This window comes from Macaca fascicularis, chromosome 1 (assembly GCF_037993035.2).
Source record: "Macaca fascicularis isolate 582-1 chromosome 1, T2T-MFA8v1.1".
In the NCBI taxonomy this organism is placed as follows: domain Eukaryota; kingdom Metazoa; phylum Chordata; class Mammalia; order Primates; family Cercopithecidae; genus Macaca; species Macaca fascicularis.
This window is the reverse complement of record NC_088375.1, coordinates 44,401,304-44,425,842: the sequence shown is the minus strand read 5'-3', so window position 1 is coordinate 44,425,842 and position 24,539 is coordinate 44,401,304. Positions and strand designations below refer to the sequence as shown.

The window sequence follows — 24,539 nt, the reverse complement described above, 5'->3', positions numbered from 1 at the left end:
ATGGAATAATATTTAGTACTAAAATAAAATGCACTATCTAAACGATGAAAAGACATGGAGGAAACTTAAATTCATATTACTAAGTGAAAGAAGCCTATCTGGAAAGGCTACATACTGTATGATTCCAACTATACGACATTAGGCAAACTGACAAAAGGCAAAGCTATGGAGACAGTAAAAGTATCAGTGGTCTTGGGGTAGGGATTAGAGATGAATAGGTGGAGCACAGAGGATTTTTAGGACAGTGAACTACTATGTATGATACTATGATGGTGGATACATGTCATTACACATTTGTCCAAACCCCATAGAATGTAGACCACCAACAGTGAACCTAACGTAAACTATGGACCTGGGTGATACTGATGTGTCAATATGGGTTCATTGATTGTAACAAATGTACTACTCTGGTGTGGGATGTTGATAGTTGGGGAGTATAATGGTTAATTTTATTTATCAGCCTGACCAGACTAAAGGATACTCAGATCACTAGAAAAACATTCTTTCTGGGGGTGCTCATGAGGGTGTTTTCCAAAGAAAAACATGTGAATCAGCACACTGAGTAAAGAAGACCCACCCTTGCCAATGGGTGCACACATCATTCCATCCTTGGAGGGCCTGAGGAGAACAAAAAGGTGGAAGGCGAGCAATTGTCTCTCTGTCCTTGAGCTGAGACATCCCCTTTCTCCTGCCCTTAGACATTGTTGCTGTGGGTTCTCCTACCTTCAGACTTCAAGACTCCCACCTCCCCCTCCAACTGCCCAGCCTCTGACTGGGAGTTACTCCATTGGTGCATCTTTGCCTTGGACGAAATTGCACCACTGGCTTTCCTGGTTCTTCAGTGTGCAGATGGTATAGCGTGGGACTGCCTGGACTCCATAATCATGTGAGCCAAGTTTCAAAATAAATCTCTTCATATCTACTGTGTATATCTTTTGGTTCTGTTTCTCTGGAGAACCTGACTAAACTTGTGAGGTTGTGCAGGGAGAAGAAGCATATTGGAACTCTCTGTGCTTTTGGCTCAATTTTGTTGTGAACTTAACACTGCTCTAAAATATAAAGTAAAAATAAAAACTATAGCTGATAAATGTTACCAACTAAGGCACTATTTGTGATGACCTTCCTCAAAGAGTTTTCATTTACAAATCACTTACCTTACCTTAAAAAACTAAAGGAATAATGCTCAATCTCAATATTGCCGTATTTGGATAAAATTCTTGGGGAAATTGTCCAAGATAAATTATTATTAAAGTATAGCAACACTTGAAAAATTTCCAACTCACATCACGTGCAGAATTCAATCCTTCACTATTCTTTGGACCCAAGAGTTTTTTCATGCTCTCCCTTATGTTTTCTTTTCTCTGTTGTCTGAAAGTCTTCTCCTGATCACACAGAGCCATACTAAATCGTAGGTCTGGGCACGAGCTGTAATACCAAACAGATTAAAGTCATGAGCCAATGCTCCCAGTGGTCTGGTTTCCCATCCAGCCGGCTCTTCCAAGTCCCTAGGAGCCACACTGATACATGCTGACTGCTTCCCTCAAGCCATTTTCTAAGCAGGGACCTAAAATAAGAGGATAAAATGATGGCTATCTTAAAGCAGCATTTTCCACGCCATGTTTTCAGAGAAAAAGGACTTTTCAATGCTTCAGATAAACAAGCAAACAAACAGCCCCTGATAGGTTGAATATTATAACAAAGACTGGGAAGTGCTTCAGTAAAGAACCCTGTTTATATTTGTTTGGCACAGGATCTCCCAAACTTACTTGACCAAGAATTCCTTCCCTTATCTCTCCACCCTTCACTATTCCACCATGATAATTACTTTCTAACATCCCAAAGAGCCAGCATTCTGAGGAACATATTTGCAGAAATATTGTCTTAATTAATTGCCTTGTATAAGGGATGCCCCCCTCTAACAAAGAAAATAACTTCTAATCACAGAACTTGAGATAACCACAAATAAGTGTACAACTAGAGGACTTTAGAACCCTTTAAATTATATATATGTTATCTTGCTAATAAAGGCAGTAGCAATTTCTCTACACTATGCCAGAAACCACATTAGGTATTACATATGAATCATTGCAAGAACGATGGGAGTAATCACTACACATTATTATACAATATATTATTATATACTACAGCTTTATAAATTAGAAAACTATGGCTCTGAGAGGTTAGGATCACATAGTAAACATGTGATGTACTTTCACCATGCCACATATAAGAAATATCTTAATACTGAAGTCTAAATACCAACTACTGAATTTAAAAATACTTTTTAAAAATCTGTCGGCCTACGTTGGAATGTGAATAAATCCAAAATGTAGAAGTCAAGAATTATCACCAGTAAAATATGTCTCTTTACCATTCATAAAAGGCCTTACCTTAATTGTAAATAAATTTTAAATCTCATTTCTGTTAGTTCAGTATATTTCTTCCTTGTAAAATACAGAATGAGACTGCTGAGCCTCTGAGCTATGTTCCTTATGGTCATAGTTGATCATTACAAATAATAGTTTAATTACTACTTCCCAAAGGATAAATATAGGTACCTCCCAAACGAGAAAGTATAATTAATAACCAAAAAATTAATTTCACTAGTGAATTTATTAATGATACTATTATTAAAATAACTGATATGAAAATATTTTAAACACTTATTTTCTAGTGCTAGAACGGTAAAATAACACTAATATTCTCATGCATCAATTTTGGGAATATAAATTTGTTAAAAAGCAATTAAGCAGTATTCAAATTAGGATTAGCAATATGGCATATTCAAAAATAAATAGAATATAGATTTCTTTTGACCTAATAATTCTATTTCTGGAGAGCTATTTTAAGGGAAGTAATGAAAAATTTTTAAAGATAATTTAAAGAAATGGTTGCTGGACTGTATATAAAAGTATTAGGTTACATAATTATTAAATTTGATTTTGGAAATTATGTAACAAGGGGGAAAATAGTAAGACAGTGAGTTAACATTTTTTAAGTCTAGTCTTGGGCTACACTCTTTTTCTATTACTATTCTTTATAATGACGTATTAGGTTAGATATCTTCTGAACACTATAAGAAATTAAAATCTTACCTGTGCCGTTGCCTCTATGAAACCTCCTCAACTTTATTTCATTTTCTGCTCCTTAAAGGTAATCACTACTGAAATTTAATCCTATCATACTAATATATTTGTTGATAATTTTGTAATATATATTTATGTTCCTAAGATAGTCATTTTGCAGGATTTTAGTTTTGTTATAAGTGTTATCAGTGGAAATTATTTTTTCCAATTAACACTTTTTTTTCACAGTAGATATGCTTAGAAAGTATTCTTTTCTTATTTTACCAGTGAGTAAAAAAGTGATTAGAAATCTATCAATCATTAACATAATTAGCAAGTGGTAGATTTAAATCTAGGTCTTATTGTTCTGGAAGCCATGTTCTCTCTAATATACTGTGTTGTTATATATAATTGTTAAAAATGAATCACGATTTTTAAAAAATTTTGAACAGTATAATGACCTAGATGTTTTAAGGATATCAGTTTTTAAAATCTGGAGGAAAATTCAAAAACTTCTGAGTAATTTTATAAATTCAGTAATAGAATTATGGCTAATTTACTTCTCTTTTTATGCATTTTTTTAACTTTCTAATTAATTCTTTCTTGATTCTATGTTAGTTTTAATAGAAGATATGACATGAAAAAATTTTCTTTGAATAAATTGAATTTTTCTTTGAAAACAGTTTTTATTCTAGAGCTGACATAAAATAATATATATAAAAAAGAAATTTTTAATATTATAAAAATATGGCCCTAATTACCTCAGTGAAGACTATTCCCCATTAAACAAAAGCATTGCTTCCATAGTCAGTCAAATAACAAGTGTTTCTAATCTCATGCCAAAATATACCACTTTTAAGCAAGAATGAACTTAATACAAAATAATGCAAACAATAACTTGGACTATCCTTTGATATTTGCTGACATATATTAATAGGTTATGGAAATTTATGCCAATCATTTACTAAGTCAAATCCACATGTTCCAGGGATCAGAATACAATAAATAAATGCCTAAACCCAATGTATGCATTATCATACATTTGCCAAATCACCAGATGTGAAAATTTTAAGTTAGTTTTCGTGGCATTTGTGTACAATATGTACTAGTAACTTTGGTCAAATCAAGTTCAACAGGGAAGTTCAAGGAGATGCAGAGAGGTTAAGGGAACTCATTATTACATCAGAGATCAGTTAGGTCAAGGCAGACTTGCCTCCCCTAAAATTCGCCATTTGAAAATAAGTACATGATTTCCTAACGTTCATTTTTGGAGGCCATTTTGAAAGAGCAGTATGCTTCATGGAACGTTATTAGTAGTAGTCTGGCTGGGTCACTATGAACAAAATCAGTCTCAATTTTCAGTTTTTCATCTATAAAAATTATTACAGTTTCCTGTTTATGTTCACTTCTATGTTTTTGAATATCTACCTCAATCAACAATAGAAGATGCACTTAAATAACTGCATTCATTTCTATGGGGATAGATGTACGACTAGAGGGAGCACTCTTTTGAAAAGCACTTATTCTGACATTATTATATGACCACGAAACTATTGGAAAAACAAGCAAAGTATATGAAAATATAAGAATAATGACTATAAGAATATGCTTGTAAAGATTTTGTAGATATTAACAGACAACTAAAAAAAGCAAAGTAAACATAATGCACTCTACATATTCAAAGCTGCAGAATTATATATATATAAAATTCTTTAACAATTAAAATAAATTAGTGGATCACTCACAGTATTTCTCATCCAGCTAAATAAATGCACTTACCAAACTTCAAGAGACATTTCTAGAATCATTTCAGTGACCTAAAAAAAGACATATTAATCAGATTAGGTCATAAAGTAGATGTGTGTTTTATATAATGGAAACAAACTCAGAATAATTTTTGAGTGCCAGATTATTTTTAATCTAAAAAAACAAAACCCTAAAAATAAAAGTAACACAGCTCCATGAAGACCCTAAACTACAGATGCATTTCAGTAAACCAACTTTTTGGTATTTTTTTAATAAGTCTACTTAGTAAGTCATTTTAGCAAACACAAGAATTATCTCTGCCTAGGTTGTTTTCCTCCCTCAGTAAAATAAAGTAGCTCACCACAATTACTATTTACAAAACATAAAAAGTGCCTGAGATATAAAAACTACTGAGATGTTGTGTCTATTATTTAGGAGCTGCCTCAAGCCACAAAATCAGAAGCTGTAAGAGCCCAGAGGTTAGAATCAGCCTGGGTGAAAGTTCACACATGTGTATCTGAGACAAGTGCAGGCTGTAGTAACCTGGAAATACAACACCCACGCATGGTGGGCAGTAGACCTAGGGTCCAGCCAACTGTGGTTGACTCAGGAAATATCTACTAATGAGATCTGAAGCCTCCGGTTTTTATTTATTTCAACACTATTTGAGGCTATCAAACATATTGAAGGATGGCATCCTGCCAGAGAGACAATTTTTGTCTAAAGGAAAAGAAAATGACTAATATCCACTTAAGATATTAAGAGTTGTTTTTCCAGAGACTGTAAATCTGTTGTACAGAAAGACCTTCTCAATATTATCCCTGGCATTAGCTATGAAAAATGCAGCTGTAGATTGTTATGAAAACCAAATGAGAAAATGCTTTGAAAGTTGTTACACAGTTGTAAACGTGTTATTATTTTTATTGTATCGGGTTAGTGTAAGAACGTAGATAGAGCTAACTTGTTCAATAAGTTCAAGTAGAACAGAACTAGGATATACCTCTTGAAATGTGAAGAGGAAATTTTTAGAATCAATATAAAATGCTATAGATTATTAGATTTACCCTTGTGAGTTTCAAGGAAAGGAAAAATACAAACTAGAAGGAGATTTCCAAAAGGTTAAAATAAGTTCATTCAGATGATTGATTCTCAGAGCTGAATTTTATGAGTAAGAAAAAGGTATTGAAATCATCTATACAAAAATTTTCCTCTCTCACTAAACTGTAAGCTCTGTCTTATATAGGTTCCTATTACTGGTTCATTGTATAGTATTTGGCATACAACAGATACCACATATTTGTCAAATTACTGTTCGCCTGTGTGTGTGTGTGTGTGTGTGTGTGTGTGTACCTGAGGAGAAGGGCATCAGGCAATCTTTTCTCATCAAGAAATAGTTGATTACTATTGGAGACAAAATCATGGGATGGTCTGAACCAGACAGCAGTTCCTATATATAGAATACTCTGAATGTTCATTAATCAAAGAAGCATATACATATTTTTAAAGTTAATAAAGTAATTGAGAATCCTAGGACAAATGGACTAATGCATGCCCAGATGAAAGTAACGTCAAAGGGTGATTGGCTACCAAACAGGGAATGCAATTTAGAAGAAAACAAGATATGGGTAAAGCATGGTCTGTATTTTTTTTCAAGAAATACATAAAAATTGCCCCTTAAAATGATACTAGATTTAATGTTTTTATCTCCAGAAGGTAAAGCCATCATGAGTGGATGGAAATAACATGAACAATATTACAACTCTATGTAGAGTTTTCTAATAAATGGAAAGATTCAAGGCCTCTTTCGTTGTGCCACCTCATGACAGAAAGTGTTCAAGAAAATGCTGCTTCCCAGCAGGCAGGTCTTCAAGCAATTTATAAATTACATATCCAATGTTTGGCCAGGTGTGGTGGCTCACACCTGTAATCCCAGCACTTTGGGAGACTAAGGCAGGTGGATCACCTGATGTCAGGAGTTCAAGACCAGCCTGGCTAACATGGTGAAATCTCATCTCTACTAAAAATACAAAAATTAGCCAGGCACGGTGGCGCATGCTTGTAATCTCAGCTGCTCAGGAGGCTGAGGTAGGACAATCACTTGAACCCAGGAGGCAGAGGTTGCAGTGAGCCGAGATTACGACACTGCACTCCAGCCTAGGCAACGAGAATGAAGATTCTGTCTCAAAAAAGAAGAAAAAAAAAATTTATACATATATATATATATATGTGTGTGTGTATATATATATACACACACACATATATATATAAAATGCTTGAATATATCCAATGCCTGTTTGTTCTGACAGCTCCATGAATAAGAGGAAAATCAACCATGCTGCATTTATAGTCAAATTTGTCTTCTCCATTAGCACGCACTTTCTATATCTACATTTCTTGGCTAAGACATTCATGATCCTGGATGGACTGACAAGACTCTTTAAACAAAGGCAGGATAAAGGAAGAGAAGGCACAGGATTTTTCTGACAGTTTGAATGTTACAGGCTGTGCTGCTAAGGTTCTTGTCACACGGATTAGGATCCTCACTTCCACACTGCCCAAGTGGGTCACCCACAACCAGAAGGAAATTTAAAACACTCTTACTGGGTGCACGATGTTCAGACATGCTATGTATGATAAGCTTGATGTTTACAATCTCTCTGCACCTTTTACCTAGAACATGCCATTCAGATAAAAACATGTACTTCCTGTGAGGCATTAAACAATTACTCTAAACTTCTTCCCACACACTGCATAAAGCATCTCTGCATTACAGGCTTCCACGCTGCTTGTATTATCAAGACAATTACAAAGAAGAATGACCACCTCTTCCAGGCTTGCCCCAACACCCTAATACCTAGCTAGGAACTAGAACTAATTAGAACTCCACCTTTTTTAGGAAGGAGTAGGCTGTGTCGACATGTATTCTTGTGAAAAGCAGCAATGTCATCTTTGAATTCCCCAGTGGAAAGCAATTTTAGATGTTTACAATTGGAGATTTTCACTTACAGGAGGGTGGGCAGAACTGGAGGAGACAAACTATAAAAACTAAAAGCCATTTCAGCCTTCAAATAATTTTTAAAGGATCTAACCTATGAATTATCTTGAAAACTTTCCACAGTCATTTTGAAATAATGAAGCTTAAAGCAACAAGCATAGTGCCTGACAATAAGGAGGTCCTTTAAAACAGCAGTCCCCAACCTTTATGGCACCAGGGAGCAGTTTTGTGGAAGACAATTTTAACGTGGACCAGGGTGGCGGGGTGGGAGGGGGCATGGTTTCGTGATTCAAGTGCATTACATTTATTGTGCACTTTATTTATATTATTATTACACTGGAATAATATATAATGAAATAATTATACAACTCACCATAATGTACACAGTGGGAGCCCTGAGCTTGTTTTCCTGCAACTAGGCCTTCCACTGGGGGTGAGGGGGGACAGTGACAGATCCTTAGGCATTAGATTCTCATAAGGAGCATGAACCTAGATCCTTCACATGTGTAGTTCACAACAGGGTCCACGTTCCTGTGAGAATGTAATGCCACCGCTGATCTGACACGAGGCAGAGCAGCAATGTGATGGGGAGCGACTGTAAATACTAATGAAGCTTTGCTCCTTTGCCCAACTCTCACCTCCTGCAGTGCAGCCTAGGTCCTAACTTGCCGTAGACCAGATCCAGGGGTTGGGGACCCCTGCTTTAAAATGATTATTACAAAAAAGATGCACATAACAAAATAATTTCAAACTTGAGAACCTATCCTATTAGTAAAGAGTTCTTCAAATATGCCATGACTTCCCTTATGTGCTCCAATATTTACAACACTTACTTTCAATAAAACATTATTTTGAACTCTGATCCCTAATTTACTCATTTTTTTTTCTAGGTAGAAACAAACAGCAATTAATCATCATATTGATTCAATCATTATGCACATCTTTCAAGAGAATTACATATTTTCTGCTTTATCCATATTTACTTGACCTGTGCAGGATAATAAATAAAGTCATTTTTAAAGGGTCATTTTTACCTAGAATCATGTTTCTGTACCTTGTATCTCAATTGTGTAAAGAAGGAACAAGATGTGGATCTGCCAAGGAGGCAATCGAAGTGCAAAGCAGAAATTACAACCCCATCAATACACGCAAACCCACATCTAATAAATTCTGCATGTTTAAAAGTTGAATGAGACACTAGTAAAATAATTTTTTTTCTTTTTTTTCTTTTTTTTTTTTTTAGCTATAAAGTTTTTTAATCACCTGGGTGTAGGTGGACTGAGTCCGAAAAAGGAGTCAGCAAGGGGAGATGGGGTGGGGCAGTTTTACAAGATTTGGGTAGGTAGTGGAAAATTACAGTTAAAGGGGATTGTTCTCTTGTGGGCAGGGGCGGGGGTCACAAGGTGCTTGGTGGGGAGCTCCAGAGACTTATTGTCCAGGAGAAGGAATGTCACAAGGTAATATCAGCAGTTAAGGCAGGAACCGGCCATTTTCACTTATTTTGTGGTTCTTCAGTTGCCTCAGGTCATCTGGATGTATATGTGTAGGCTTGGGCTCAGAAGCCTGACATTCCTGTCTTCCTATATTAATAAGAAAAACAAAACAAAATAGTGGTGAAGTGTTGGGGCAGCAAACATTTTTGGGGGTGGTATGGAGAGATAAAGGGCGATGTTTCTCAGAGCTGCTTGGGGCGGGATTAGGGGCGGTGTGGGAAGGGTGGCGTGGGAACCTAGAGTGGGAGAGATTAAACTGAAGAAAGTTTTTGTGGTAAGGGGTGATATTGTGGGGTTGTTAGAAGGAGCATTCGTCGCATAGAATGATGGGTGATGGCCTGGATACAGTTTTGTATGAATTGAGAATTATTTTTCAATATATAGTCATGTACTACATAGTTATGTTTCAGTGATGAAACACATTTGCAACAGTGGTCCCCATAAGATTATAATGCCATATTTTTATTGTATCTTTTGTATGCTTAGATATGTTTGTTTAGATATGCAAATACTTACCATTGTGTTGCAAATGCCTATCATATTCAGTGCAGTAACATGACTTGCAGCTTAGGTGCAATAGGTTGTACCACATAACCTAGGTGTATAGCAGGCTGTACCATCTAGGTTTATGTAAGCACACTTTATGATGTTCACACAATAATGAAGTCACCTAAGGATGCATTTCTCAGCATGTATCCCCACTGCTAAGTGATATATAGATATACATAATATTTTTAGTAAAATAAATTAGCTTTTCCTACCAGGAATCATCTAATTCATTACCCAAGAACTCAGGATAATTCAGGAGTGTCTACCTCCCCCCCAAAATAATTGTTCTTAACAGACCTGAAAGACTTTTAAAAACCATTGTCTTTCCTGTGGCCATGTTCTACACTCTCATAGTTTCCTCCTTACATTTGATGATAATCTCATGTTCCTTAATTTAAGGTCCTTTTTACTAGGTGGACATCAGCAGAAATTCTGAAGATCTGGGTAACCATTAGCTTTCATACAATAAGCCAGATTTCCTAAACCACTACTACCAAACCACTCTACTACCTCTTTTTTCTCAGACTGTCTAACTTTTCTCTTTTAAACTTCATTACTTTCACTACTCCTGTCTGAGCACTTGTCAGGTTTATAGCACCTCCTGGAAGTGCATTCATGTATTCATTCATCCAAAAATGGTTCAAGTGCCTCATGTGTGCCCGGCTGGATACACAATGGTAAATAACCTAGTCATGTTTTACTCCATGACAGAACTTACCATCCAACAGAGGAATCCCAAGAATGCAAGAGCATTCTGAAACACCCTAAAATTTAAAAGTTATAAATTGCCATAAAAGTCATAAAAGTCTCACTTGTTTCAATTGTTAGTAACCCAAAATAAAAATGCATTCTCTGTTAAAGCCAGGAATTACTTGAGCCACATTTGAACTCTGTCCTGCATCAATATCTGAGAGTTTTAACATCTCAGCCAAAGGTCTCTCAACTTTCTTACAAAATTATATCGTTCTCTTGTTTTCTCTCCAAACTCCACTTTGTCTCAACAACTTATTTAAATTGCAGTCTTTGTTTTCAAACATCAATACATGGTTTTCCAATGACATCATCCCAAGACTAACAACATTCTGAATTCACCATAAAAACTCCCTTCTTTTTTTCAGCTTTGTCACTATCTCTTCTGTGGAACTATCTTATTCATTTTCAAGTTGCACTCGTGAGTAAGCAACAATCAAAGAAAGCAATCAGCCAAAATCAGAGAGATGCCACAGGAGCCACGAGGAATGGCTGTTTTTAACACTAACTTCTAAATACAGATGGCAAACTAAAACACAAGATCAACTTAGAGACAACTTTTTTCAAAGTGTTGGACAAAACAAACTAATTTCATCCAGAGAAATAAAGAAGCATAATCTTATCTGCTTCCAAGCCTAAGCATTTTCATGATTCTTTTGAAGTGGGCTACTTTGTTTCTTGAAACACTCTAAATTCTGAATATTCTAGACCTTTCCACTTTAAAATGGGCCACTGTAACCCCAAACTACATTTGACACATTCAGTCATGAGTGACTGGTGCATTCTGAACTATCTTGAAACAAATGATCACTGCATCGATAAGTTCTACCATTAGTATTTAAATAACAAGTTCATTTTGGTCCGTAAGTTCAAACAAATAAGTATGTTTGATATCCAGTTAAATCAGCTTCATAAAGCACATGATACATATTTAGTTAAATCTGGTCAATTATAATTAGAGTGAGAATACTTAATATTTATTTAGTGCTTAATGGGCCAGGAAGTATTTTAATATGTTGTATGCGTTAACCTATCTAACTGTAACCACAACCTAAAAGGTAGGTACTATATGTAACCCTGTTTTACAGATGAGGATGCATGGCAAAGTCAGAAAAAATAACATGTCCACCATCACATGGTTAATAAGTAGCAGAATCATGATTCCATCTTGGGAAGTGGCCATCTGACTCTGAGTCTGGGTCAAAAGCAGCAGGTTGTGCCAGCATCTCTCAAACAACAATTCTGATGTTCTAAACTTTTGACTCCAACAAATACAATTTAACCCAGATTTTATCAATGGCAGCCCTAAAATTGTCTTTCTCCCCCAAAAAACAGTTATAAAAGTTGAGTGATAAAATCACAGTCTAAGGAAGAGCGTAATTCAGCTTTCCACCTTCAGCGGATCCTCATTGCTTCTAAGCAATCATTGCATTCAACTCTACTTGACACATTAAAGCTGTGCCAAGCGTGACTTTCCTCAAATCACTCTACACTCCCCATTCTAGTCACTTTCTACAGAAGCAGTCTGTGGTAAGTTGCACCCACCTTTTTGTTTTCCATATCAACATTCTTGGTATCTCTACCTACTAACGTTTTGCTTGCTAATGCTTCTGAGGAAAAAGTCAGAAGTTCCCTCTCAGTTCCCCATTACCTGGTCACGAACCTTCCGTAACTCACTACTGTAAGTAAGATAACATCAAAACTCCTACATCTCACATTTCTACTCTGCTATGGTCTCATCCCAATGTACCTCTTCTTCCTTCATGAACGGATGATCTGTTCCCATCAAACTTGTCTAGGCATGGTTTCCCAAACATGCTCCGTCCTTTCTAGTCCAATGCCTTCAATTAGGCTGTTCTCTTCACCAGGACTACCTTCCGCCCCTTTAGAGACCCAACCACCTCAACCACACCCTTTCTTTAAGGACATGCCTAAGCCATTGATGTCCACTGTCACCCGCAATGATCCTGCTCCCTCAGCCCTGCCTTCACCTCTCTGACCTGATCTCCTCCCAGTCTCCCTCCCACTCTTTCTTTGTGCTCCAGCCACACTCTCCTACTTGCTGTTACTTATCTTGCTAGGCAAACTCTGCTTCAGAGCCTTTCTACTTGGAGTGCCTTCTGTCCTCAGATACCCTCAGAGATGCCTTTCTTAACCAAATTTTTGGAACTGCCTTTGTGACAGTTCACAATACACACACATATACACACTGCCCCATTCTCTGTCCCTAGTTTAGTTAGCACTTGTCATTATCATCATCTGGCAGGAGTATCTTTTACATATTTACCTTGCTTTTCATCTGTCTTGCTAAGTAGAATGTAAGTTTTGTGAGGGTAGGGATTCTTGTTCATTTTGTTCTCTGCTGAAATAGGCAGTGCCTAAAGAGTGTCTACCACATAGTGAAGGCTCAATAGTTATTTGTAAAATGAATTAATTAATGAATAAATAATTTATTCTTATGACTCTCACTGTACACATTGCCTGCACTGTCCATTTATCATACATAAATATTAAACTCTATTTAATGATATGCTGAAGTTTGTAGGGGTAAAGTATACTGTTGTCTGCTACCTCCTTTTAAATGCATCAGAAGAGTAATTTTTTGGTAAAATGGTAATTATAGAATCTAGGTGGCAGTTATATGATGTTCACTGTATAAATCTTTCAACTTTTTATACATTGAACATTTTTATAATAAAATTTAAAGAATAATAATGCTTTAGAGGGGTCTTCTCTAACTATACAAACTTCAGTTGCCCACCAACTGTTTTCTACTGCATACTTTTATTTTCTTCACAGTATTTCTCATTAGCTGATGGCGTGTTGATCATTCTTTTGCTCATCATTGCCTGTTTACTTTCCCTATTAGAATGCAAGCTCCCTGGAGAATTCCCAGGATACTATCACCTAGAATACTGCCTGAAACATAACAGTTGTTTAATAAATAACTTCTCAAGTAAGTCAATGAATAGATACCTCATGATACTGTTTATTATTACCTGTCAGTTTACACATGAAAGTATACTTTCCAAACAGATTCTTAGTTCCTTGAAAATTGTACTTTTGTGCAGTTTTTTTCACTATTTAGCAACATTTTAGGAGCACAATAGAGGCTTACATTTTTCTCACATTAATAACACAATCTATTGACAACTTAGTATTTTTAAATTATATAATACTATATAAATGATAGATTTTTATTCTTGCATTATTATCACTTAGCTTCCATATCTGTAAAATGAGAAGAACGGAAAGCTTTTGGGTGAAGAAGGCCAAATGAAAATAAGGTATTGTACTTCAAGTGCAAGCTAAACTTTGGGTACACAGGAACGTAATGATGGGAAAAACAGACACTGGAGACTCCGAAAGTGGGGAGAGAAGGAAAGGAGCAAGAGTTGAAACACTATGTATTGGATACCATGTTCACTACTTGGATGATAGGATCATTAGAATCCGAAACCTCAGTATCATGCAACACACCCATATAACAAACCTGTACATGTACCTCCTGAACCTAACGTAAAAAATAAAACAGGCTGAGTGTGGTGGCTCACACCTGTAATCCCAGCATTTTGGGAGGCTGAGGCGGGAAGATCACTTGAGGTTAGGAGTTCGAGAACAGTCTAGCCAACAGGGTGAAACCCCATCTCTACTAAAATACAAAAATTAGCCAGGCCTGATGGCCCTTGCCTGTAATCTCAGCTACTCGGGAGGCTGAGACACAGGAATGGCTTGAACTCAGGAGGCAGAGTTTGCAGTGAAGCAAGATCATGCCCCTGCATTCCAGCCTGGGCAATAGAGCGAGACTCTGTCTCAAAAAATAAATAAATAAAAATAAAAATAAAATATTTTTAAAAGAAGAGAAGTATTCTTTCTAGATCACAGAATTTTACAAATTAGAAAGGAGCTTAGAAAAAATTTAATCCAACCCTTCATTTTACAGATGAAGAAAATAAGACTCAGAAAGAAAGGATAACAATTCAAACATTCTGGAGAGCTATGAATGACAGAGGCAAAATGAGGGTCCATCCTCTCAATTCCCAGTTTCGACTCCAAGTGAGTAAAGCAGGGCCCTGGGAATCTGCCCAACTCCATTTGGAAGCTCCTGTTATTTCTCCAGCGTCTCCTGGACACAGAAATCACTCTATGTTGACTCAGTATTAACGTTTGCATGACAAAACTATGAAAGAGTTTTTGCTAATACTATTTTGCCTTGAAGAATTTGTTCACTCTTCACCAAATCTAAGTGCTGTTTTTCCTCCACTGGGTTGCCATAACTATCTTCAAGGCTTACATCTCTTCTCTCCCATTGCTCCCTCACCACCTCCTCTCTCTTACAACCTCTGTAAACATTGTAGAATGATCATCAGGAAGACTGGGATTCCCAGCTGAGGACAGAGGTTGGATAGCTGGGTGGCTTGCACAGGGCACTCCCACATGATCTGAGGAACAAGCAGGGGACTCTCCCCTTAGCCATCATGCTTACTTCTCTCCCAACTACCCCTGCAGCTCAAAGGATTATCATTCAGATAAAACTACCAAGAAGTCTGAAAACAGAGTAATGAAGAAAAGCCTGCTTGGATGACTGTTTTCTCAGGCACACTAAAAAAGTAGTTACATAAGCTTCTTTAAATTCAGGAATGTGGAAAGCCTTTTTAGAGCCCTGGGGATTACACATCTAGCCATAAAAAATGACAGAGGAGAGGAAATGAATGTTGTCCACAATATGTTCTCTTATCAGGAGTCTGTGTATCATGGACTAAAGTGACGAAAGAAAAAAAATGATTTCAGAAAGTCCAATCCATGCTTCCAAAGCCCTCAACAGACATTTACTGAGAGCCTATGCTAGCAACATGCAATAGCTAAGGCCTGAAGAGTTTAGCTTTTGACCACCTCTACACGCTCTTCCCTATGATTCAGCGAAACGGATCTGCCAAGCCGTTTATCTTGCTGTGCCCCAGCTTGCTTTCTTCTTTCAAGACTCTGGCCTTCAGCAATCTGTTCTGCCCAGAATGCTCATAACTACTTTACTGATGAAATCCTCTCTTTTCTTAAGGTGTAATAACAGCAACAATGACAAGTAACATTTATATAGTGCCTAATATGTACCAGAAACTGTTCTAAGCCCTGTTATGTATACATGAGTACATCTATGTGTTTATAGTATCAATATATTTAATCACTTATTTTGATTACTTTATAGTATTAACATACTTTTAATCACTTTCAATCACGTATTGAATTATATGCTTAATATATAAACTAAATAATATGTAAGCATATATTGAACCATAAAATAGATCAAATTATAATTAAATATGTTTATATGTAATATACATTATACTATATATTATCATATGCATATATTATATATACATAAATAAAATTAACTTGTTTAAACATAATGATTCCCTTAGAAGATATTATTTCTATTTTATAGGTGAGTAAACTGAGGAACAGAAGAGTTACGTGTTATTTTCCCAGAATAAAACAGATGGCAAGGAACAGAACTGGAATTTAAACACCAAACAGCCTGTCTTTCAATGCCAACGTGTTAACCACAGTTCACCGTTCAACTTGTTCAAAATCAGCTACTGCTATGGAGACATCCCTGGCCTCCTGTCACAAAATGATCGTTCTTTATTCTGCCTTCCCACAGCACTCTATACATATCTCATTGGTACTTATCTCACCATCTGGGGATTTCTTTTTATCACATGTATGTATCTCCCTACTTCCACTTCTCATTTCAACCCTTACTCACCTCCTTCCCAGAGGGAGATAACTGACGGAAGAACTTCCTGTGCTTTATTCTCTATATTCCTTGAACAAAACATAATGGCTGGCGCACAGCAGATCTTCAATAAATGTTTGTAAAAGTAATGAATGAAATAGCATTAAAAGGGGTCGACAGAATTGTGGGGAGTGCATCTCTTGGCATGAGACAGAAGAAATGCTTTCTGCAGCAGGTGGAAGCACCAAGGAGTGCATGGACCAGAGCATCCTCAAGGTACCTAGGCCATTCTGATTGTATGGACTAGTCAAGAAGCTCATTTGGGCTAAGCTGGTTTCTAAATAGGTACACATTCATTCCATAAACGTCATCTATGTAATTAATTCTGTAGGCACATTTAATCAGTATTTCAAGTTTTCTGACCTAGAGGATTTTAGTTTACAAGAGGATAATGAAAAATTGAACAGTATAAATAATTTAGTCCCAATGAATACCATAGATAATTATCACAGAGACTCAAAGGAGGAAGATTCATAGATTCATTAGGGATAGTAACAGGAAAGGCAACATGGAGTAGCTGAGAGTTAAGGGAGAGGTAGGTTGAGGTGAGTGGAGGTACTTGGAAAGTCATTCTAAAGATGTGCGGAAACACATCGTCTCTCCCAACAACAAGAAATTAGTATGTTAACCAGCCTTACACATACAGGCCCACCAGTTCTTTACATTTCTTACTATAAACTACTAAATTAGATTCATATAGAATTCAAAATCCAATGAGTTTATTCTGTACGAAATAATTTCCCTAAGGTTTCATTATTCCAAAATAAACTATCAAAATTTCAGAAATGCAGCAAACCCAGAAAGTCAAAAATAACAATAACCTCCCATCATTCCTTCTGGCCTTTCGCTGCTTTGTCCCTACTTACTTGAGGATTCTCTGAGACGGAAATTATTCCCCCAGAGAGATTTATTGCTAAACGTGGTTTTGGAATAGTTTGAATTTTCTAACATTTTTCATTGAGTTTACTTGTTATCTCTCTCTCTCTGTCTCTCTCTCTCTCTCTCTCTCTCTGTCTCTCTTTCTCTCCACACCCCACCATTCCTCTCAGATTTTCCATCTTTTTTTATCCTCCCCAATTTTTTGTATTAAATCTGCCAATGGAGTCCAAAGGCATTGCTGAATCCCAAAGTCATCATTTGGAGCCACAAAGGAGATTAAAGAAAGCCTCAGTAGTGTTTGATATAATACCTCAACCAAAGTTTATAGATGTCAGAATAATTTTTAAAATTAGGACAAAAAGTAAAAAGAAAAACAAAATTTTCTCTTTAAAAAGCAAACATTCTAAAAACAAATAAATACAATTTTCCAAGTGTTAAACCCAACTTCCCAGAATCAATAGACTTTATCTAACCTAAGGTTGGAATATAATTCTGCAGTGTTACTTACTTGGTTGAAAATAAAAGGAACTTCTTTCTTCTCTCCCACCTTCATTGAAGATACAGGAAATGTTGCGGTCCCTAGAGTTTCATCCATGACATAATTGGCATCCATTAACGTAATCTATAGAGTAAAATGTAGAGCACAAAAATAAAATTTCCCATGGATCTTTGGAAATAACATCTATAATTTCCGCCACAATTTAAAAAATGAAGCTCTCCAATGACATTTAACAGTCATTTGAAGATCTCAATATTTAATTGGTAACAATACTTTTATCTTTTTCTTTTTTTTTAATTTTTGAGACAGGGTCTCACTCACCAGGCTGGAGTGCAGTGGCGGGATCTTGGCTCACTGCAACCTCCACCTCCCAAATTCAAGAAAATCTCCTGCCTCAGCCTCCTGAGTAGCTCGGATTACAGGCAAGTGCCACCACTTCCAGCAATTTTTTGTACTTTTAATAGAGACAGGGTCTTGCCATGTTGGCCAGGCTGGTCTCGAGCTCCTGACTTCAAATGATCTGCCTGCCTCGGTGCTCTGAAAATGCTGTGGCATGAGCCACAGTACCCGGCCAATCTTTTCCTTCTGAGTACTGGGTTTGCTCTGAGATAATAATTTTTCACATTTTCCTGATTGATTTATTCAGTTATCATGTTTTCAAAAATTAAACTTTATCTCTTCTCTACTTTGGAATATGAGTAAGACACTAATGTAGAAAGTCAATACAAATATTTTGGGAAAAATTAATTTTCACTTTTCAAAAAGGTCATTTAAAAATTTTTTATTCTGTTATACTGGGATTCTCCCCTTTAGAGCAGAAAATATGTTTTCTCCAAAGCACGTGGGGAGGAGGGCAGTTTTCCCAACCCTACCTAACTCCTATATGTCCTGATAGACACTCATATTATTTGACAGACACCATTTAGATTCTAATCTACCAAGCTGCCCAGGCTAACTCCAGCCATAGCTAATAGGAACAAGAAGGCAGTAAAAGAACAAACTCAAGCATGTCTCTCAACATGAATCACAACCATCTAACAGCATCCAAATGGTTCACTTACCTCCAAAACATTTTCCTGATTAGGATCCAGAATAAATTCAAAGGTCTCATTCCACACAGGGTTTATATCATTATTGAAGTGTCTTGTTCTCTTCCTGCTGTCAGGGGTTGTAGAGATAAAAAGTTCCACATAGGGATCTGGAGTATCAACTACAGATAGTAAACACAAACAAGAAGGAGATAGAAAAGTGATTCATAGTTCCTAATGTTTTTATTAATATATGCTGTCAGTTTATTTTCAATGAATCTGTAGTGATGTATTTAAATGTCTGAGACAAGATAATATACACATAATAGAAAAACATCATAGGGTGATATTTTTACATATGTCGCTGTCCTTCATAATAGTCTTGTGAGAGAGAATTGTTTATTAAGTGATTTATTCAGAATTCCTCCATCCATCTAGAGAGGACAGGTTCACAGCAGTCAACATCTCAGTCAAGCTACTACAGGATGATAACAATGTCACCCAGCTAATGTCAGCATGACCTTCACCCAGGACTGTGACAGTGACAAGATCATGGGTTTAAAAGCAGAGACAAATTCACAGACCTAGCGTGAACTCATTTTTGACAAAGGTGCCAAGAACATACATTGGGGGAAAACAGTCTCTTCAATAAATGGTTCTGGGAAAACTGGATCTCCATATGCAGGAGAATGAAGCTACACTCCTATCTCTTGCCATATACAATAATCAAATAAAAATGGATTAAAAATTTAAATGTAAGACCTCAAACTATAAAACTACAACAAGAAAACATGGGGGAAAATCTCCAGGACAACAGTCTGGGCAAAAATTTATTGAGCAATACCACATAGGTACAGACAATCAAAGCAAAAATGGGCAAATGGGATCACATCAAATTAAAAAGCTTTTTTGCAGACCAAAGGAAAAAAGTATCAACAAAATGAAGAGACAACCCACAGAATGGGAGAAAATATTTGCAAACTACCCATCTGACAGGGAATTAATAACCGGAATATATAAGGAGCTCAAAAACTCTGTAGAAAAACATCTAATAATCTATCCAACAAAATGGGCAAATGATTTGAATAGGCAGTTCTCCAAAGAAGACATACAAATGGGAAACAGGCATATGAAAAGTGCTCAACATCATTGATCATCAGAGAAATGCAAATCAAAATTATGATGAGATCTCATCTCACCCAGTTAAAATGGCTTATATTCAGGCAATAACAAATGCTAGCAAGGATGTGGAGGAAAGGGATCTTTTGTACAATGTTGGTGGGAATGTAAATTAGTACAACCACTATGTAGAATAATTTGGAGGTTCCTCAAAAACCTAAAAATAGAACTACCACATGATCAAGCAATCCCACTGCTGAGTATATTCTCAAGAGCAAGGAATCAGTTTATTGGGGAAATATCTGTACTTCTGTGTTTATTGCAGCACTATATACAATAGCTAAGATTTAGAAGCACCGTAAGTGTCCATCAACAGATGAATGGATAAAGAAAATGTGTTACAGATACACAATGGAGTGTTACTCAGCTATAAAGAAGAATGAGATCTTGTCATTTGCATGGATGGAACTGGAAGTCATTATCTTAAGTGAAGTAAGCCAGGCACGGAAAGACAAACATCACATATTCTCACTTATTTGTGGGATCTAAGAATCAAAACAATTGAACCCATGGACAGGGCAGAAAGATGATTACCAGAGACTGGGAGGAGTAGTAGGGGTCTGGAGGGGAGGTGGGGATGGTTAATGGATACAAAAAAAAACCACACACACACACAACAGAAAAATGAATAAGACTTGCTATTTGATAGCACAACAGGGTGAATATAGTCAATAATAATGTAATTGTCCATTTAAAAATAACCAAAAAAGTGTAATTGGATTATTTGTAACAAATCAAAAATGCTTCAGAGGATGGACACCCTATTCTCAATGATGTGATTATTTTACACTGCATACCTATATCAAAGCATTTCACATACCCTATAAATATATACACCTACTATGTACTCATAAAAATTAAAAAGTAAAAAGGAAAAAGGAAAACAAATTGAAAATTTTTTTTTAAAAAAAGATTATATTTGTCAATGTCAGAAAAATCATCCTGGTTACTTTATCAGATAAAATAATGGAACTCATTGTGAGAAGAATATCACTTATTGTTATAGAGTTGCCTTGTATGATTATACAGATTATGCACCGAACAACTTTAAGGGGTGGCACTCATATTAAAAATCAACATGTATTTATTATGGCAATATTCAGATGGAAATGAGGTGTCTCTAGGAAGTAACAATTTTTTTATTTTTTCTTTTTTGAGACTCGCTCTGTTGCCAGGCTGGAGTGCAGTGGCACGATTTCAGCTCACTGCAACCTCCACCTCCTGGTTCAAGCAATTTTCGTACCTCAGCCTCCCAAGTAACTGGGGTTACAGGCACATGCCACTATGCCTGGCTAATTTTTGTATATTCAGTAGAGACAGGGTTTCAGCATGTTGGCCAGGATGGTCTCGATCTCCTGACCTTGTGATCCACCCGCCTCGGACTCCCAAAGTGCTGGGATTATAGGCATGAGCCACCATGCCTGGCCAGTAACAGTTTTGTCTGTTTCACATAAATACCCACTTGAATCAGGGTATGATATGTGTGCCCACTGAAATAGAACAAAACAATTGCAAATAAAGAAAATATTTTAATTTTCTCCCATTACATATATACTTAGCAACAAAGTGAGTGACCCAAACCGTGCAAATATTGGTCACTCCTTTTTCAGGATTCCACCGAATCCTTTAACGTCTTATAGCACTGGACACACTATATTTTATGGATGAAATTATATATCTATCTGTATTTTCCTACAAGACTTGTCTTTTCCTACAAGATTTGTCTTTTCCTACAACACTATAAACAACTTGAGGGCAAATATCTTGTATTCCTCAGCTGTACATCTTGAGAAGCTAACAACAGAAAGCAACAATTACAGTATTTAAGATTTCCTAACCTCAGGACTTGACTTTTCCATTTAACAGGTGCTTTTCCATGTGGACATTATAATTAATAACAAAAACAACAAATAACTAAGTAATGACTACAGGTATCTGTGCGAAGTACTTTACACACATTAGTCTCATTTAAACCTCACAATAGCGCTATAACGTAAGTACTTACTTCAGTGTCAAGGCAACAGGAACAGAGAGATGTTAAGCAGTCTGTTCAATACCACATAGCTAATAAGTATCAGGTCAAGATCTTGAACCTGGGTCATTTGACTACAACAATCATTTCTCTTATTACATCATGTTCCTCAGTAACAAAAATTAGATCATAAGGTACGGTATGGATTCTATAGAAAGAGGAGTTGGAATTAGAGGGAGAGAAAGAGAGGGTGAGAGCAAGAGTGAGGGAGGGAGCAGGGAGAGAAGAAGTACAGAGGTCCAAATAAAATATCCAACAATTGAAAATAAAGGAAAAGCAAAAATAATAGTTTCTGACCTATTGATTGGGTTTCCCCCCCCAAAAAATTTTAAATAGATGTTTTCTGTCAACAACAACTATGGTCATCAAAAAACATAATCAATGCCTTTCACTTAATTGTTCAGTATTGCTCCTGGTTCTTTATGTAGCCATCAGTTTCTTTAGATGCATGTGTATGTTTGCTGGCTGTTATTATAAAATGGAAGCATCTACAAACGAGGTATCAGCCTTTGAGACTGCCTTTAATTTTCTGGCTTAGACCTTACACATCATTGGTAAAGAGTTGTGGGGCAAAAGTGAGAGTGCGATATGAATGTGCAGGGTTCTTGTAAAAACACAGACCCCGACCTTCATCCCTGAAGACCCATTATCTGCATATCTGTAGTGGAACTAAGGGCTTGCAATTTTTAACAAAATAGTCTAGCTGACACTGATGTAGGTCATCTTCTGATCACACTTTTGATATCCTATTTTAGAGAAAAGGGAATAGCCATTCATTGTCATTTCTAACTCAGTGCTTATACCTCTCAACAGGACCAGGGAATACAAATCAGAAAACAAAAAGATTGACTGGGAAGGATGATAATACGAAACGGGCCAAAGAAGAAGAGAACATGTCATAGGGTAACATTATCACGTTTTTCAACCAGGAGGTGACTGCTTCTTTTCCTTAACCATGTTTCTACCGTATCACCAGCGCTCAGGATTACAAATCAGAAGTAAAACTCCATATTTAGAATAGCAGTTGGTAGAAAATTATCAAGAAAAATATGTAATTTGAAGGAAAGTATTCAATTAATGCTTCAAATTATGTGTTACGAAACATAGCCCTACATCATCTCATAGGGCCAGATTTTTCTCATAAGGCCAATGCTCTTTTTTTAAATCATTTTCCAAGAAGTAATAGAAAAAAAAAAAAAAAAAAAAACCAAGCCAAGCGAAAACCAGCATGGAATACAAGGAGTGCGTGGGAACCGGAAGCATGCAGATGGCAAACATCATTCATTCATTCAACAAATACGTGAGTGCCTGCTATATGCCAGGAACTTCTCATTCACAAGCAGTTTAGCCTTGATAGGGAGCCAAACACTAAACTGAAAAATCGGATTATGGAAGTGAGTCAAATGTTAATAGCCTAATTTTAGAGGCAAGGTAAATTGAAGATAAGCAGTTACACTACCCCAGTGACTAGTAACTCAGTCACCCAGATTATTACACACAAATAAGGTCAAATTGTAGGTGGGGAAATTGCCTTTTCAGACTTGATCTTTACTTGAATCTTTGGGAAAGAGGAGGGTGAGGTGTTCTTGGCCCAAACAAGATGAAGCAGGCTACAATTGAGGTTCCTTGACAGGCACCAGACAGGAAAAGGAAGGGACAAATTGAAGCAGCATGAGTCAAACCATTATCTATCCATCTTCTCGCCATTTTAGACTCTCAATGGGTCTTATGTTTAACAAATTCTAACTCTGACAAAATGATAAAGAAAATACCATAAAAACAATATGCCTACACCATGTTTATATGTTAAAACATCCACAGACTTTGTTTAAAAAGTCAGAATCCAGTTTAATAGCAGTCACATTGGATTTGCATTATTTAATTTTACTTTTAAAGTAAGTCAGCTTTCTAAAATATATGTCAGGAGTGGCAATGTTTCTAATTTCTCCTCTTGCTTCTTTAGCAAAAGACAAGATGTCAAAGGATGCTGGACAGTGGAAAACCACCAAAACTGCAGACTTTGATTTTGCAATCTGCAACAGCTCTAATCACTGTAAGCTAAGAAACATCTATAACAGTGGTAGATAAGATAAAAAGAAGTTTAAGGCTGGTTTAAAGTTGGATTACAATAATAACATAGCTCAGTTTCTTTGTGTAATCTATAACCATCACTGGCATGGTAGCAAACAGAATTAGAAGATTTGAAAAGGAAGGTAGCCCACTTTGACAGTAAACACAGCCCAATACTTTAGATAAGTTTCAAGAAATGAATTAAAGAAAAAGTTAAATGTAGAATTTGTTTTTTCCTGTATACTATACTTATTTCATGGCTTTGTGAATTAACGCCTATAGGGCAATTGAGTGTTGAGTCACTAATGCAGCCTAATCTTGATTATTTTCAGCCAAACAGGTGGTGAAGCAAAGATGTAATATGTGGGCAAAAACCCCTTTTACATCTCATCCTTTTATCTAAATCTTGACAAACAAAAAATATCGGGGGTGTGGGATACAGTTCTTTTTTCTCCCGATA

General features: G+C 36.4%; 1 protein-coding gene across 2 annotated transcripts in view; it reads right to left on the bottom strand.

Moving 5' to 3' along the window:
• Nucleotides 1-24,539, bottom strand: part of PLA2G4A (phospholipase A2 group IVA) — a 148,072-nt gene that overhangs the window by 66,483 nt on the left and 57,050 nt on the right. For both annotated transcript variants that reach the window (XM_005540257.5, XM_005540258.5), the window contains 4 exons: nt 18,832-18,980; nt 17,780-17,893; nt 4,845-4,882; nt 1,284-1,425 (listed from right to left, as the gene is read on the bottom strand). In XM_005540257.5, coding sequence (XP_005540314.1) covers nt 1,284-1,425; nt 4,845-4,882; nt 17,780-17,893; nt 18,832-18,980 — 443 coding nt within the window. The remainder of the gene's footprint in view (nt 1-1,283; nt 1,426-4,844; nt 4,883-17,779; nt 17,894-18,831; nt 18,981-24,539) is intronic.